This window comes from Nomia melanderi, chromosome 8 (genome assembly GCF_051020985.1).
Source record: "Nomia melanderi isolate GNS246 chromosome 8, iyNomMela1, whole genome shotgun sequence".
In the NCBI taxonomy this organism is placed as follows: Eukaryota; Metazoa; Arthropoda; class Insecta; order Hymenoptera; family Halictidae; genus Nomia; species Nomia melanderi.
In genome coordinates, this window is record NC_135006.1 from 18,204,991 (window position 1) to 18,223,054 (window position 18,064).

The window sequence follows — 18,064 nt, forward strand, 5'->3', positions numbered from 1 at the left end:
TATTTCGGCAGTGCTCGTCAATGACAACTTAGATTGACTCATGACGAATCACCGTTACGTTATCATAAATGGAAATCATGATGTCGTTGGAAAAACTATTTTTTCAAGAATAAAATAGCATTTACGGATATTTTATTTATGGAATCGGCGCTGATAATTTCTCATACCCGATAAATATAATTTTGTTTTATCGGTGCCCAAAAATAATACCGTATCCTTTGAATCATTGAGAGCCACTGACTGTCACGGAAGAAGTTCAGTTTATTTGTATCGTTCGGAGATGTATCGTTGGCGTTATAAATAAACAATGATATTTGAGGGATTCACGTGGAATGTATTCATACTTATCAGTATTAATATTAATTTTAAATTACATTAGCAAAAAGTGCCGAGCGTAAATATTAGCGACCAAGTTTAGCTTGGCGTATAAGTAAAAATATTTTAATATTTCATGTACTGACACTATTTAAAGCTGAAATGTTACCAGGAAGACCTCCCGTTACAGGTAATATTATACTAATTTTATTTATGGTTAAACATTCGCATTAACACGACGCAGTCGTTTTTCCTTCACTTAACCTTCATTTGCTTGTTTTGTTGAACTGACAGAGAACCCTTTGGGACTCTCTTGGCACGATAGTGCATGGATTCCTGTGTTAAATCCAAATAATATAATGGATTACTTTTCTGAAAGGAGTAATCCTTTTTACGATAGAACGTGCAACAATGAAATTGTTAAAATGCAACGCTTAAGTCCTGATCAATTGCAGTGAGTATTTTTTAAATCGAAGTACTAAAAATGTATCCAATTACAGAGCTAACGATTGACTGCTTCATTTCAGGAGTATGACAGGATTGGAGTATATTCTTTTACACGTGCAAGAACCCATTTTGTATGTTATTAGGAAACAACATCGACATTCACCTACTGCAGCAACACCGCTTGTAGATTATTATATTATTGCAGGTGTCGTGTATCAAGCACCTGATTTAGCATCTGTTGTGAGCTCTAGACTGGTAATTATCACTTGTCAATTATGAAATGCTTATTGTTAGCATAAGCTTAGTAGAATTGGTGATGAGTATATTCTCAATTTATACATTTATTTTCTAGTTATCCACAGTGCACCATTTACAGTCTGCTTTTGAAGAAGCTAGCTCGTGCTCCAGATATCATCCAAGTAAAGGTTACTATTGGGACTTCAAAAATGGCAAAGCACTGGCAGCAAAGAAAGAAACACCTGTTCGCGAGGAGCCCAGCTCTCTGTTTCAACGTCAAAGAGTGGATATGTTACTTGCTGAACTTACTCGTAAATTTCCATTGCCTGTTCCAAAACCTGTTCATCAACCTATCGAGTCTTGTATGTTTTTTTGTAACTAAAAGTATCCATTAATTAGGTAGGATTAATGACAATGAAATTTCTCTTCTATTTCCAGCCATAGAGATTAAGCAAGAAGTGAAAGTCGAGAAAAAAGACATGAAACCACCACCAGAAAAGAAGCCAAAAGTTAATTAACGAGGATTCGCATTATTCTATAAGATAATGTATATGAACTTAGGTTTAAGCATGCATTTAATATTGTCTCTGTTCTCACCACATTACAGGGACTTAACAGTTTAAGTAATTGTATTTTTTTCCTGTAAAAACTGATGTATATAACGATGAAATATCAAGACTGGGGTAGAATTAAAAATCAAATATTTTTATTTCATCGTTCTTATTTTTTCTTGCGCCACGGACAATCGAGATTATCAATTCTCTCCGTTGTATCTTGTTTTATTTTCTTCGCATCGGAAATTTTTGGTTTGCGCCGTACTTTTCTTTTAATATTGGAACCGGGACACTTGGATTTCCGATATTGAAGACAGCCTTCGTGTTTCGTCGACCGAAATAGAGGGGAATAAGTTGAAATGGTGTTCGTCGCGATCTGCTAAAATTAACCGTGCATTATTTCATTAGAATTATCAAAACCAATCTGTCACATACTTTCACACCGTATTCTATATAGGATGGAATACGTTGAATGATGCTTTTCTTATTAAAACATCTAACAAGCATTTTCGTAGCAAAGGATATCAAGCGTCAAAGTAATTATTATTCCACTTTCAAATTTAGAGTTTCAGGTTACATAAAACAGGATGATAACAGTGATATTTTTGTTTTTCATTTGCAGCCGACATCGTTTGATCTTTTATTTTCCTACGGATGAATCGTGCACGACCAAAGGACAATGATATGCGATGGGAACACGTGTGGCGAGGAACGGTTGGACATGGGGCTGTACGGGACGAACGACGAGGAGGATCACTTCATTGAAAACCTAAAACACGTGAAATGTAAATTGATTCAGCTGGTACGCGAACAACTGCAAACGGCTCGTAACAGACAAGTAAAACTCATGCGACAAGCAACGTTCAATCATTTCAACCCTCTGTAGGCCCATGTAACTTTAAACTCACATATCAGTATATTGGCATCTTGTTGATTTATTTCATTTTGGTTATCTTAAACTTTTATACGCTCAGGCATGAAAGTTTAACGTGATTGTAACTTGAAAGTTACAAAATATGTTATAATAATGAACAAAAATTCGGCCCATAAAGGGTAAAAAGAATTCTTTAACATATTAAACCACCAACCTTTTTCCGTAGTACACGCTGACCTCGATGGCAGGATCGGAGGGATTATTCCCGTTGGAACGAAAGCATACAAAATATTTGTTCTTCGACGAACTAAATGAGAACGCGGCCAAGCAGCCCGCGACGCCGCACAGCATTCCTCAGAAAACATCACCGTCGCCTCGTCGAGGAAATTTTCTACAGCGTTTAACGAGAATACGCCGACGCATCTGTATCATAATCCTGATTGTTGCAATCGTTGCGCTCGTATTCGTACTGTATTTCATTTACTTCCGCGCGTACCTCTGCAGCAAGGGCCAGTCTTGCGTTACGTCCTTCCGTTACGCGCACGCGAAACACACGCTCTTTTAAATGCGTATCAAGATCGAATTCCATATAATAACTATTATTCTAATATGTTGTTCAATTTTGGTCACCGTTTGACCCATGAAAATGGTAAAATTTAGAATTCAATATTAACCCTTTGCACTGGAGAGAGACGGACGATCTGATACAGCAAAATTATAAACCTTGGTATTTACCATTAGCTGTATACTGCATCAATACGTGAAATATTGAAAGAAAATAGAAATAAATAATAAATAAATTCATTTTAAAGAATCTCCTCTACATCTAGTTAGAAAATTGTATTGAACATTTCAAGTGAGAAACTTTCGAGTGCAAAGGGTTAAACCGGAACTTCCACTATTCTTACGGTAAATAGGAAATCTGTTCTTTTGCAATTATTCGGAAGATACAAATGATTCTCTCGGTAATGATGAGATAGATCGAATGAAATGAAAGAAATAACCGACTTTTGTTGCTTAGTTCTACCGTTGTCGTGGAATAAGTAAACGTTCTAAGACTTGACACAAAATATATTAAACTTGGAATAATACACCATGTGTAGCGTTTAGTTAGTATGCAACTAGTCGCCTCGATGATTCCTAGATCGTCCCCGGTAATCCGTAGCTCCGCCAACCACGAGGTTTCGTTTAAACAAGAAAACTCGACGGTAGGACCAGTTGCAGTTCGTTCACGTCCCCCGTTCACCGTGAACTCGTCCACGATCAACGGATTCACGATTGTTTAGGCTTCGAAATCGGTCCTTCTGATATGTTTGCTCGTTCTTATGTTCCGCGTGGCTCTTTACACGCAACTTTCTGGACCAGGTATAGAGTTGGCGATTATGATCTCCTTCATCAAATTGCGGTCGGCTTTGAAGCTAATGGGCTCCCAGGATTTCGCGGAGAATGGGTTCAGCTGCAACCGGAAATGCATCGTGTACACCAAGTCGACGTGTAATTAACATTATCGTTCAACACTTTCGGCAATCGTCGAACCTATAGAACATTCTCTCCAGGCGGAACTCAATGTACATTGACACTAGGTTTACGGAACGCCTCAATTTCACGCAGATTGAATTTTATATGAATATGAATATGAATATGAATAGAATATGAATCCTGATTGCCTATTTCTACATCTACAATTTCCAAAATCTAAATGAACGAATGTCAACTTCCCCGGGAACAATAGAATAAACTGTACAATAAATGCCCGTAAACCTAGTGTTAAACAAACGTTCCGTTACGAACGAACCCCTTTGCACTCTGTCGTTGCGGCGACACTGCATCGTAAACTCTCTTCTTCTCTATAAATGGGCGACCATTTCGTAAATACTCATAGACCAGTCCATAATAGAAACAATTTGGAGTTACCGAGTCACATCAGAAATTGCTCGGAGTGCAAAGGGTTAACGATCTCGAGCGTAACGAAGAGAGACGCAACCGAAAGTGTTGAATTCACTTTCCGATCACTCGTTCGAGCGAAAGCCTGAATTGAAACACCATGGAACTCACGTTGCATCTGTTCGTCTGAAGCCCCTGCTTGTGAATGTCGTACGGCGCGAACAGGGTGTCCGGTCTGACCGGTAGAAACAGTTGTGGCTCGCGTTTGATCTTTTCCTGGTCTGAAACGACTGTCGGCATTAGTGAATATTAGTCGGGCAACCTGGCCACCTCAAAGAGCGCGCATACCTTGGGGCGACTGGATGATGTCCGGCTGATTGTTGAGCGCGTAGTCGGTCACCTGCTTCAGCGTGTACTCGACGAAGTAGGTGTGATCGCCGTGCGTCACGTCCAGCATCGAATTGTTCCTCGAGTCCGGCGGCGTGATTATGGGCTGCTTCATGTACGGCTCGATGTGCACCGGGGAAGTGGTGCCCCTTCGCCGGTACATCATCAGCATCACCGACAGCCCGGTGACGAGGGTCGCCATCAGGCAACCGGCCAGAAGCAGCAAAATCGGCGCCATGCTGATCCCGCTGTCTGGAGACAAGAAAATACAGTTCCGATTCAATTCTTTACTCCAACTTTCCCTTCGGAGCAGACTGCGCCTGACACGGGGATTTTCAATCCCGACAATTCTAAACGAAACAACGTCGAATCGGTCGTTGCTCCGTCTCGGTGATTCTGAAATCGTTACGATCTCCACGATTGTGAACTGAAACTGTCGGAATTGGTCGGTTCCTGCTTAACCCTTTCGGCCCCGGTGGCAATCGCCATCATCGAATTCAGAGGTCCGCGCGATACCTGTGCGACATCAGATTTGACAACGTTGGACACTGGCCGATACATAAAGGTCACGAACAACGTAAATTAGAATCGTGCGGAGGACGTTCACGAATTCAACGCGAAAAATGCAATGCTCTCTGCCTGACGAAACAAAGGAATTGCTTCGAAACTTTCCATTGCGAATAAATAAGATGTCATAAAAGTTTATGTTCTTTATTCACCTCTGAAGGCTGCTGGCAATTGCCACAGCTTCCTAGTTTCTTAGTTTATGGTCGAAGAAACTCCAAATTTCGTTTTAGTGGTATTTACGTGCTTATCGGTAATAAACAATCAGAAGATTTTTCTCTTAGGGAAAATAATTCAGGGCTGAAAGGGTTGTGAATTTAGAAACGTAGAACGAGCAATCTACCAATCGTATTTCTGGCTCTAGAAGCTTCAGACAGATCCAGTTGGAACTTTGCATTGAAGGACTAGGGAATGACGCCATTAAAAAGCTGTCATTGTAAACGTGTAACTTTTGTATCTATGACCAATAAAACAATGAAACTATGGATTTTCAGAGTCGCCGGCGATCAGAGCGAAGGAAGCTTCGAAAGGTTAAACGACCAAGGTCACCTATGTGCTTCTCAGAGTCCCTCAGCATGATGTCCTCGAGCAGACTGACTTCGCTCTTCCCTTTAGCGTTCACGGCGTACGTGGCGAGGTAAAAATGGGTGGCAGGAAGCAGGTCCGCCACTGCTATGCGGAACAAGGGGACATCCGCGGATATGCTGGACGCGTTCACCCGCAGGTTCCCCGTGACCACCTCGTAGGCTTCCAGCCGGAACTCTTGCCTGAGGCCGCCGTCGTATCCCGGCACGCACTCGACCTCGAGGATCTCGGAACTTTGGTTCAGCGACGCCTTTATCGTGCAGTTGTTCAACGGGTTCGGTTTCACTGCGAAAACGATCAGAAAACGATCAGAAATCTATCAGAAATTATAAGGACAATCTTTCGCTGCACAGGCTGTTCAAAAATGAAACGTTAATGATAACAATGAAGCTGAACTTTGTAGAAATAAATTCGCTAGCTTTTGTGTAGTTGAATTATTGAATTTATCAGTTCGCTGCACAGGCTGCTCAAAAATGACAACACGTTAATGGTAACAATGAAGCTGGACTTCGTAAAAATAAATTCGTTAGCTGTTGTGTAGTTAAATTATTGAATCGATCAGTTGTTCGTTTACCCGCAGGAATGATTTGATAAACGCAAGGCGCTTCCTGTTTCCCGATGACGTTCCTGCCCCAGCAAGTCAGCGCGCCGTAGTCCCTCTCGGACACGGGCGTGTAAATGAGTTCGCTCAGCGTCCCGTTATTCCCGTCGAACTTCGCCGGCGCGACCTCGAAGTTCTCACCGCTGTTATTGAACTCCCAGACGAACTCCACCTCGTTCGGGTCGGCGTCCACCTCGCAGCGCACCTTCACGGACTCCTCCAGCGAGGCGCCGATTATCGTCACTTCTTTCGCTTTGCACACTGGGGCAACTGTCCAAGGAAAATCGCACGATCAAGTAAACACGGTCTGCTGTTTCTAAAACTCTATGAGGTTTAACCCTTCGACGAAGATTCTTTGAAACGTACATCGACGGATGAAGCTACATTGTACATTAATTGCTTAAATAACAATCTTCCAAATATCAACGTTTCAGCTCGCCGAAATGACATTCGTACGCAAAGGGTTAATGCGTCGCGTTGTCTGCTTAAATAATTACCGTCTGCAATAGGTCAGACGCTAGACTGTTCATTTCAGAGTGAACTTTTCGCATTGAGAATTTAAGACAATATTTTCCTCAGAGTACTTTGAAATGGACACCTAGCTCACCAACCACTCGATCACTGTTCGATTAATGAGTCGCTCAGAAGCCACTGCGGTTAAGTCGATTTCTTGATCCTCTGATTTCCCTCAAGCTTAACGAAATAAATAATATTGTTTAGTTATCTTCCTAGGTGAGAAACCCCTTGTTCATATAACTTCCGAATTTTCTGAATTTTCCTCTGGACTCAACCGCGCTAGCTTCCGACTGAATCGTCGCACACGTTCGACCGAACTTGCAACAGCAAAGCATTCTTAACGCTTACATTGGACGCGCAGAGTGACGGCGGGGCTAGTGGTCTCTCCGCGGTCGTTGCTCGCGCGGCACGTGTAGTTGCCCGCGTTGTCGCGTCCGATCTTCTGCAGCACCAGGCTCTGAGTGCTCATGATGACCCCGGCCGAGTAGTTCTGCGTCAGCACTCCTTCCTGCGTCAGACAGTTCGTTGCATCGGACAATGTCCTTCAAACAGGATTATATCGTATCCGCTCTATATTCGCTCACGTTATGTCTCCATGTGATCTTGTGGTGCTCCGGGTTCGCCCTGACCTTGCACTCGAAGTAGACGTCGTCGCCCTCCTTGATCTTCTCCGCGTTCAGCGTGCTGCCCAGGTGCAGCTGCACTTTCGGCGGGACTGGAAATCAAGCGAGTCGTCGATGATACCGCTGACTTTCATTCACAGATCGTTCGCGCTAAATCAAGCAAACCGTCGATGATATCGTTGACACTAGGTTTACAGAACGCGTGAAACCGACGCATATTGGATGTTATAAATATTATTTTGTAAATGTTTACGCCGATACCTACTATAATTTCCAGCTTCCACAATTTAAATAAACGAGCAATTCTTTTAGGAATAATAGAATCAAGTGTACAATAAATGTAAACCTAGTGTTGACTGTAATTTACAGATCTCGTTCGCGCGTCATTCGCAGGATCGACACTCACAGACCACGTTCAACTGAAAGAAGTCCTCCAGATACGCGTCCGGCAGCTCCGGGTTCTCCCCGCGGCACTTGAGGATCTTCCCGTGGTCGTCCGGGACCGGCGAGAATATCAACGTGCTAAGAACCACCGAGATGTTGCCGCCGTCCAGCACCTGCGCGGACAGAGAATTACTCGAAGTGTCTCGACGCGAGCGATTCGTTCGACAAATTAATCCAACTCGTCTTCGTTCGTCTAGCGACGAGTCAGGAGGAGGATCAGTTCGACCTACGAGCGGCTCGCGTGATACGTTTTCGCTCGCGACGATCGATAACGGTGTTTACCTTGCCACTGTGGTAAATACTATTCCCCTCCATCCAGGTGATCCTGGCTCGGGGATGCGACCCGATGGTCTCGCAGGCGATCGAGTAGTCCTTCTCCGTCTCGAGCACCGTCGGCTTCGACAGGATCTTCACCGACAACGGTTTCACTGGGGTCAGAAAGAATAAGCATTAACCCTCAGTCACCACTTGATTTGACGCAGGGAAACTATGAAGTTGAATATTTAGTACTCTAAATTAAACCTTGTATTGAAATATTTTAATAAAATAGCTTCGTTGCTTAATTTATCTGTGAATCATTAGATTAGTTCCAAACAATGTTGTCTATATCTTGTCCGCAAAGGGTTAAAAGGAATCATCTCACTGCTGAACAAGTAGTTTATTCTTCACTCACGATAAACATCCAGCAGGACCGTTTTCTCCAACGGAGGAATGAGGTTCGTGTTCGAAGCCCGGCATTTGTACGTGGTGTTCCTGTGCTCCCTCCTCAACTGAGGTATCCTCAACTTGCTGACCACTATGTTGCGCCCGGTTTCCTCCAGCCTGCTGTCCACTTCCTTCTCGTTCACCATCCAAGTGACCACCGGCGTCGGCTTGCCTGGAATCAAGGAAAAGAAAGGTCATGTCACAACAGTCAATAGCCACGTAACATCAATACGCATGTGATAACTACCTATTGTAGTAAAATATATTTAATTAGCCTTCGCCATAAAGGCACTATTGTCTCGCCATAAATGGTCCTCCGTTTTAGAAACGAGTTTTAAGTTTGTAACTGTAATAAGGCACTTGGAATCCTTTCTCTCAACTTTTCTCTATTTCTTTTGAATCATAATCTCCAAACAACGTGTATTTCATTATTACAGCATCGTGTATCTTATTACAGTACTTGCAAACTTGCTCATTCTCGAAAAAGGAGCATTGTCGAGAAACAAGGGTTTCTCATTCCCAGGCTCGTCCTGCATTTACAAGGTTTCGTTAACGCTAGGTTCACGGACGTTTATTGTCCGGTTTATTCTATTGTTCCCAGAAAAACAGATGTTCGACCATTTAGATCTTGGAAATTAATTAGATTAATTAGATCAACCAAAACCGACATAAACGTTTGCCAAGTGATGCTTATAAAATTCAGTATGCGTCAAATTGACGCTCTCCGTAAGCCTAGTGTCAAGAACCAGAGTTCCATCGTTCCTCAAGAATCGTCGAACTGTAGAAAAGATCAAGATCACCTCCTCTGACTTCGCAGGACAGCTCGAACTCGACGCCGACTTGGAACGGTCCAGCGGTGCTCTCCACTTCCACCCCGGAGCTGTCGTAAATCAGGAGCTGGTGCGGCGGGACTGGAAATCAATTTCACGGGAGCGTTAGGGCGCCGCCGGGAAAGGGGACTCCCCCGGTGGAACTTTCTTACCGATCACGGTGAGATTAACTTGAAAGTTCTTCGTCGGCGAATTCTTGAAGTCGACCCTGCACCGGTAGATCCCCTCGTCGTCCAGCTGGACCGCGTCGAGGGAGAGCGCGGCCGGCTCGGTGATCGTCTCGAAGTAAGCCCTCGGCCCGACCGCGTTGCTGTCCGACGCGTTCAGGGCTTTGTTGAAAGGCCTGCCCCGCACGTCGAAGCTGGAAACACGTTTCACCGTTACGAGTTGTAAATTCGCCGTTTTGCTCGTCGATGCTCGGGGGCCTGAGAGCCCAGGCCCATTGACGAATTTATGACCGAGGGTCATGACCTGGGTCGCGCACCGACCGAAGAGTTTTCCTTTTTGGAAAAGCAGTTGAGGAGGAGAGTTGATAAATATATTTAACCAGTTAACCCTTGGCCTATGATTTCTTTCTCAACTCTGATCGATACGGTTACTTTGTCATTAATGATTTACTGGAAAAAGAGAAGAATTCGAAGCATATGTTATGCCTATATTTCCTTTTAAGTGTAATAGTTATAGAGGAATAATATTTACTTTGAATTCGAATGAACTAATATATATGTATATTTGTTGAATCATGTTGTAGGCAAGGGGTTAACTGTGACTAATATTTTAATGAAAGATCAAAGCGAAACAAAGAATTACACGTTTATGTGAAAAAATAGAGAATTCATTGAAAGAATTAGTATCAAGCTTTACGACGACGCGTATACTCGTCGAACACGGTTAACTGGTTAACCTGACTACGGACTTAGTTTTTATTTTGGTAGCCCTACAGCGCGTCTGTAGTTTCATAGGCCTTGCACTTGAAATTCACCCTTTCGCGGATTAAATTGTTTACTAAGCAATTAACATTCGATGGAGTTCCAATAGAATATACACGTGGAAGTACTTGACTCGTAAAATGGATTTCACACGCAAACGGATGAATTTCGAGCGAAAACCGATATCGATTCCGAATATAAGTGTAATAGAAATATTTATGGATTTGGAAATAGATTATAGAATGCACGTGGTTTTAGAACGAATCATACTATGCGACTGTTAGTCACTTACGAGAATAAAAGGAATGAAAGCCCGAAAAACCTATGGAAATGCACTATGAAATAATCAAAAATTTCAGCTACTAAAAACGCGAGCGTCGGTGATTATATTGATGATACATTTTTAAGCATCGATTGAACCAAAATTTCTAACTTATGGAAGAGAATAAGGGATTCGATTTTGTAAATTTTACTTTGAATTTGTGTTACACATATCTAGAACGTTACATGAACGTAGGATTAGCAATTAAACGATAGACTAAAAGTGGCCGGCGCTCAATGTGTTAATATCGTGCAGGATAAGAGTCCATAGATACTCGACGCTGCCGAATGCAATAGCGAAAGGAAACCTCTTCCAACGGACACGGTTTCTACTTGGAAGCTTCGAAGACTTATGGTGTTGCTGGCCGTGAAAGTCTCGAACGGACCGTACGTTTCAATATTCATTGTACGCCGTGACTCGCCGCGTTTTACCTGTAGATCGGTTTCACCGCGTCATCGCGGAACCAAAGCACCATGTATACGCGATCCTCTCGCGTGGACGGTTCAATGTCACAAGGCAATCTGGCCGTACCTCCGAGAACGGCGCTGACTTCGAACGTTGCGACTGAAACATGCAAGTTCGTGGTTATTCGGGATTAATCCATTAAACGTCGCATCCTTCAACCCTTTCAGCCCTGAATCATTTTCCGTAAGAGAAAAATCTTCTGATTGTTTATTACCGATAAGCACGTAAATACCACTAAAACGAAATTTGGAGTTTCTTCGACCATAAACTAAGAAACTAGGAAGCTGTGGCAATTGCCAGCAGCCTTCAGAGGTGAATAAAGAACATAAACTTTTATGACATCTTATTTATTCACAATGGAAAGTTTCGAAGCAATTCCTTTGTTTCGTCAGGCAGAGAGCATTGCATTTTTCACGTTGAATTCGTGAACGTCCTCCGCGCGATTCTAATTTACGTTGTTCGTGACCTTTATGCATCGGCCAGTGTCCAACGTCGTCAAATCTGATGTCGCACAGATATCGCGCGGACCTCTGAATTCGATGATGGCGATTGCCACCGGGGCCGAAAGGGTTAAGTCGGAACCGACCAATTCCGACAGTTCCAGTTCACAATCGTGATCGTAACGATTTCAGAATCACCGAGACGGAGCAACGACCGATTCGACGTTGTTTCGTTTACTTGTCGGGATCGCAGTAATTTCGCGATTATTCGGATTGCGCGACCAGCTTGGAAATCCCTATGTCGCAATTGTCGAGAATGAGAATCATGAACAAGTTCCGATCGATCGGCAGCGTGAAACGCATCTGGATCGCCGAACATCCCAAGACGTCGTCCGTTTAAGTGGAAACCGAACGCGCCCGATCAGACATCGTTCCAGCGTTTCCGAAAGGGGCTCCGAGGAATCTGGGTAACAATTTGTAAGGAATACCCAGAATGCTGCGCCCGGTCGTTCGCCGATTACTAATTATCCCTTGACCCACATAGATTTATAGTTATTCGAGTGGATAGGCTATGCGCTTGGTCAGACGCGGCCGCTCGGGACTGGCTAACTTATTCCCAATAAATATCAAAATTACCCGCATGGATCAGCTGGTTCGCGTTCACTGTCCAATGAACGCTCGCGAAAACTCTCGTACGATCGAGACAGATTTCTCAATAAAACAGAAATTAATTAGAACTACCGTGTCAGTTAAAATCACCGGTTCCGATTTGTTTCTAATTACTGATATCTTAAGAGGATCCAATATTCGAAAAGATCTTGAAGAAACTGGAAATAATCTGTTGTCAGAATTTTTAGCGTTTAACAGTCAAGATTCTTTGCTGTTCTGTATTTAGTACTAACAGAATTCGATTCTTTCGATACAAGAAACAAGTTAGCAAGAGAGTGAATGTATAAGTGGACGAAAAATTGCTGTCATTCGAAACCAGATTGTACACGGTGCCCGACCGCTGCGTGTACAAACTACTTAGCAGCTAATACGCGTGCGTTAACGTTCAATTCTACTGCGAATTCTATCTGTGCTTCGTGCGGGTCCGTATCTGCCCTAAACTGAGAGGGCAGCTCGTTTGTCTGGCACGTGTGCGATCCTCAAGAAACACGAAATACTTAACAACAAACAATTAATCCCCCCGGCGAGGCCAGTGCTCGCTTTCCCCTAAGTAGATAAGGCCGGCGTTGTTCAGACCAACGCACGCCAAGTGGCTGTCCAAGGATTAGCTTCTATTACGCACTGTCCGTATTTGATCAAGTCTGACCAACGTTTGAAATCTACTTGAAACGACATTATAACTTCCTTCAATTGTTGTTTATTCATTGAATTAATTTATTCGATTAACTATTTCATCGTGTTCACTAAATTTCTATCCGATCTCGTTCAACTCTGCGATTTAATTTCCACTGTGTCGTAAGAATCGAAAGTGTCCGTTGCACGTCTAGCTATCGAGGAATCGATTGTAACTACATTGTACAAAGGATAAAACATAAAGTCCGTTCAACAGTTGAGCCGAATAGCAACGCTCAAACGGTTCCTTTGTCCAGGAGACACGTGTCCGACCATGGCGCACTCATGCCACTAACCTCGGAAACAGGGCGGCTATCCCTTTGCACTCGAGAGATCACTCTCGATGAAGATAAAGTATAAAGAGCAAGATATAAAATTCAATCGAAACACGATAATTCTGGTTCCTGCGCGAAATACTTTCCCGAGTTACTCGCGAAAAGCGCCATAACGGGAAATAGGTAAGCTGTTAAACAGAAACACCTGAAAGCAGCCTAGCTCCTCGTAAATATCCTGTAGCGAACGCATCGTAAATCCTACAGCCCAGGATCAACCTACAATCGCAGCCATCGATTCGAAAACAGCACAAGCCCCGTTCAACGTCGCCCACATAATCGTTCCGGTGCAACGGTTCCTATTTTACCCGAACCTGTTCGATACCATTCAAACTCCGCGTGCGACGACGTACGCGATGCCTGCGACAACCAACAAACTCGAACGAGAGACGAAACGTCCAGTCGTGCCGATTTCGAGCTGACCCGAGCGTCAACTGCTGTATCGCTAGAATAACCAAGAAACTCGAACGATCGAGGGACGCAAGGAAGGACCGAGTTCCTCGAGACGTTGACCGGTCGACTCGTGCCGATTTCGAGCTGACGAGCCGAGCGTCGACTGCTGCATCGCCGCACGTACCCAAATCATCGTCCTTGTCCCAGTTGCCGGTGGCGTTCACGTAGACGACCACGGCGAGTATGTAACCGCTGATGACGAGTTTGATCGCGAGCTCGGCTATCGCTCCGACTGCCATCCCAAAGGGGAACAGTCTGAGGGGTGGGCTGGTTGCGTTCAAATCCACTGCTTGCATAATGTCGCCCCGCGCCGGCCTGTCCTGTGGCTCTCCTTTATTATCATTCCACGTCAAGAGGTAGACGTCCTTCCCCTCCGGTCCCCCACCCCCGGCTCCTCCGCCACGGTCTCCCCCACCGCGAGCTCCTAGCAGGTACGCCGTTCCTCGCGCGGTGTCCTCCGAGCGATACCCCTCCTAGGGTGTCGAAGGGGGACAATAGGGCGCAGGACACGCTCACCGATGAATCCGGCCGAAGGACGTTTCGCTGGCTCTCGTACCCCGGTGTCCTCTGAGGCGGAACCCGCGTGCATCGGGTTCAATTCGAATCGATCCGATAATCCAATCCCGAGAGCACCGGGATCAATTCGACGCCGCTGCACGCAGACCGGGGGGCGCACGCCGCTCGATGTCGAGTCGCTCCGCCGGGACGACCCGGAGCGCGTTGCCCGAGGAGACGTTCCGCTGGCGGCGGCCAGTTACTGGGTCATCAAGCGTCCCCGTGCCCGCCGCTGCGACGATTCGAGTCTCCGCTGCCCGTCAATGGCGCCGCGCGGCTCCCTCGTGCCTGCCGTTTCACGCTGGCCGAGGGGTTTTCACTTTCAACCCTTCCGAACCTCCGCCGCGGTCGTGTCGCGAACACACGCACCGCACGCGTAACGGGAGAGGGAGGCAGCTCGGTCACTTTCCGATCACCGATCCCCTGCCGATGCAGCCGTTCAACGGTCCCGTGCCGCGGGACGTTCGGTGGGCCGACGGGAACACGCAGGGTGGGCTGTTGGTCGAGGCGCGCCGAGGGGCGAGACACTGGCGACCCGGTGGCTACCCGTGAACCGCTTCTCGTTCACGAATCGACACGCTTCGCAGGCGTCGCTAACCCGAACGACCCAACCACCGACCACGACGGCGACGACGACGACGACGACGAGGACGACGATGAGCACCGATCGATTTTCCTCGAGTCAGTCTCTCTGATCTCGGCTCGTGTTTCGACGCTCTCGATTCCCGCACGATATATAGGCCCGCGCGGCTGCTCCGCGAGAGCGTGCTCCGCGCAACGCACACACGCGACCGACGGCGCCGAACCAATACGACTCGACGCTCCCGGCCCTCTACGCCTGCCACCGCGTCGCCTGTCTGCCTCTCTGTCCGCCCTGAGAGCGACTGCTCCGCTCTGGCCGCCTGTCGACAGTGCTGGATCGGACGGTGGCACTACCGCGCCCGGGAAACCGCCGCTTTTCATTTCCTTCGTTTACAGTCGTCGCCGTCGCACGAGCCTCGAATGTAGGAAATCGTCCCAACGAGGGGCATTAGGCGCCGGAACCGGCTCGGTTCCTTCGCTGGAAACCGGAACGAGGAGGTTTTCGCACGAGGCTTTCGCTTGTTCCGTGCCAATTTCGTGAACCAGTGAAATACTGATCGAGGGACGAGTTCGTTGCTGACGAGGACGCACGGAATTTTTAGAACTGATTCTTCTACTCGGAACTGTCTGTTGTTACCGTTTTTGTAGGGATTGGATGTTAACTGTGCTCGACGCTTAAGTTTCAATGTTGACTACGTTTAGAGGTGGTTGTTGGGATTAGTGTCATTCGGATTTCGAAAGTTGGAGGTTCACCTCTTTCGGATTTAAACTTAGAGATTAGCTGATATCTTAGAGTATCCTAATAGTGTCCACTGGTAGATAATATTTTCATAGCAACGAGCGAACTTTGCACTTTGCGATACATGCGGACGCCGACTACGGTCGGCGCTGCTAGCGAACGGGTTAAAAATAAATAATTAACACGCTCCTTACCGCGTCAATCGAAATACGTCAACGTTCACCGAAGAATAGTTTACCAAGTCATTTTTGTCTCCCGCAAATGAATGATTTACTACACGCTCTTTATTTCTCTGCACGTACATTTCTGAACGTAAATACTTTTATTGTCCCTACTGTTTCTCATTAGTGCTTTTAATCAACAAATCAAAATTTCCAGTGAGACCACTATGTAGGTTACTTTGCAACTTAACACTCAAATTGATAATACAGAATAATGTGTACCAACTATCATTTATTACAGGATGATTCATGAGAAATATAATAATTGAATAATACAGGCCTCTTCAATTTCACCACCCGGGTGCCCGAACAACGGAATACGCCACTGCCTCTCCCCACTTTCTCCCCTGCGCTATTCACTGTTAGGGGTCGCGAGACGCGAACTATTAAACTATCCTCCAACGGGGGTGAAAACCCTCTTTGACCCGACGATGACGTTTTACTCGCCGATGGTAAAGAGAATAACCGAGGATCAGTTTATTAGTCTGTTTTCTTTTCAGATGATCGCGGCAGAGACGTTCTCTCGGCGAACGACTTCCGTCACCCTCCGTGACGGATCCTCGGGGTGGTTGGAAGCGTATTATCGGAGTCGGCTGTTTGTTGATCGAACAACGCCGCCTCTGGCGGAGAGTGTTTCGCCGAACGGAGTATCCGACGTGAATATTCATGTGTCGAATGTAGAAAACCTTTTGATCGATAGCGAAGAGGGAAACGGTTCTAATACGCTTTCCTCCAGCTTTCAACCCTTCCACGAGGATTCTTCGAAATATTGCAATCTCGACAATTGTGACATAGAGATTTTCAAGCTAGTCGCGCAATCCGAATAATCGCGAAATTACTGCGATCCCAAGTAAACGAAACAACGTCGAATCGGTCGTTGCTCCGACTCGGTGATTCTGAAATCGTTACGATCACGATTGAGAACTGAAACTGTCTGAATGGGTCGGTTCCGACTTAACCCTTTCGGCCCCGGCGGCAATCGCCACCATCGAATTCAGAGGTCCGCGTGATACCTGTGCGACATCAGATTTGACGACGTTGGACACTGGCCGATACATAAAGGTCACGAACAACGTAAATTAGAATCGTGCGAAGGACGTTCACGAATTCAACGCGAAAAATGCAATGCTCTCTGCCTGACGAAACAAAGGAATTGCTTCGAAACTTTCCACTGTGAATAAATAAGATGTTATAAAAGTTTATGTTCTTTATTCACCTCCGAGGGGTGCTGCTGGCAATTGCCACAGCTTCCTAGTTCCTTAGTTTATGGTCGAAAAAGCTCCAAATTTCGTTTTAGTGGTATTTATGTGCTTATAAGTAATATGCAATAGGAAGAAAGATTTTTTTCTTAACGAAGCTAGCTACTCGATACCTTGATCCTCTAAATACTACGAAAGAGAACACTGACCTGTTATTCGAAACTATCGGTTCGCAACCCTTCCAAACGAGTCTCGAAAGGCTCAGTTGTTCAACTAGCACTTCGATACTAAATACTCAAGCATCGAGAGAAAACAAACGTACTTTATTCGATGCATTCCTACATTCACCGAAGCATCGAGCATCCTAGCGAAAAATATTCTTCCTGCAAAGGGTGAAACAGCACTAGCCCGAGCCGCGTCAATTGATCTGTTCCACTTCCGTAATGGGCCACGCAAATACTTGTGCGAGTTAGCTCCGTTCGAACAGCTCTCGCGAAGGAAGCTAAACCGAGCGTCGTCCGGCGAACGGCGTCGCGAGCGGCAGCAGCTCCAGGAGAATCGTCCTGGAGCCACGCCAGTGAACTTCGCCTACCCTGAAAACTAGCAAAGCGATTCTAGTCGATAATTTTCATCCGGCGCGCGATGTACAGAGTGTTCCCGCGATAGGTAGGCTCCGGGGCCGTGTTCCGCTCGCCCTAAAGATGAAAAAGGTGTCACATCAATCTTCGTGAACAATGAGCGCGCTTGTATACCGAGCGAGCAGGGGTCGGGGGAGCGGAGGGGCCAGGAAATGTCCAGACTCACGTGTACACGACCCCTATTCACCGTGGCGTCGGCCCGCGCTCTTAAAAACGCTATTTCAAGAACACCCCGTAGAAAATCCTCCTCCGCCCGCCGGGTAACGCTCGTAGGTGGCTAAA

General features: G+C 45.7%; 2 protein-coding genes across 4 annotated transcripts; one reads left to right on the top strand and one right to left on the bottom strand.

The window, feature by feature from the left end:
• The first annotated feature begins 204 nt into the window (after positions 1–204).
• Positions 205–3,518, top strand: MED6 (mediator complex subunit 6). 2 transcript variants are annotated; one of them, XR_012999089.1, is made up of 7 exons: positions 205–505; positions 610–769; positions 843–1,017; positions 1,115–1,361; positions 1,438–1,546; positions 2,176–2,355; positions 2,654–3,518. XR_012999089.1 is itself a non-coding variant. In XM_076369750.1 (5 exons), exons 1-5 carry the CDS (start codon positions 478–480, stop codon positions 1,515–1,517), a joined length of 690 nt encoding a protein of 229 aa, XP_076225865.1. In that variant the 5' UTR covers positions 205–477; the 3' UTR covers positions 1,518–1,708. The 2 variants fall into 2 exon arrangements, 1 of the variants encoding a protein (XP_076225865.1); XM_076369750.1 differs by lacking the exons at positions 2,176–2,355; positions 2,654–3,518 and having other exon boundaries at positions 1,438–1,708.
• Positions 3,484–15,283, bottom strand: side-III (sidestep III). Of its 2 annotated transcripts, none has more exons than XM_031969738.2 (14): positions 13,973–15,283; positions 11,249–11,381; positions 9,719–9,927; positions 9,537–9,647; positions 8,705–8,908; positions 8,314–8,459; positions 7,994–8,144; positions 7,549–7,679; positions 7,313–7,472; positions 6,422–6,718; positions 5,812–6,132; positions 4,660–4,950; positions 4,483–4,592; positions 3,484–3,883 (listed from the first exon to the last, which is right to left on the bottom strand). In XM_031969738.2, the coding sequence occupies exons 1-14, from the start codon at positions 14,142–14,144 to the stop codon at positions 3,770–3,772; spliced, it is 2,550 nt and encodes an 849-aa protein (XP_031825598.2). In that variant the 5' UTR covers positions 14,145–15,283; the 3' UTR covers positions 3,484–3,769. The 2 variants fall into 2 exon arrangements, with proteins under 2 accessions (XP_031825598.2, XP_031825597.2); XM_031969737.2 differs by having other exon boundaries at positions 4,483–4,601; positions 13,973–15,282.
• Positions 15,284–18,064: the final 2,781 nt, after the last annotated feature.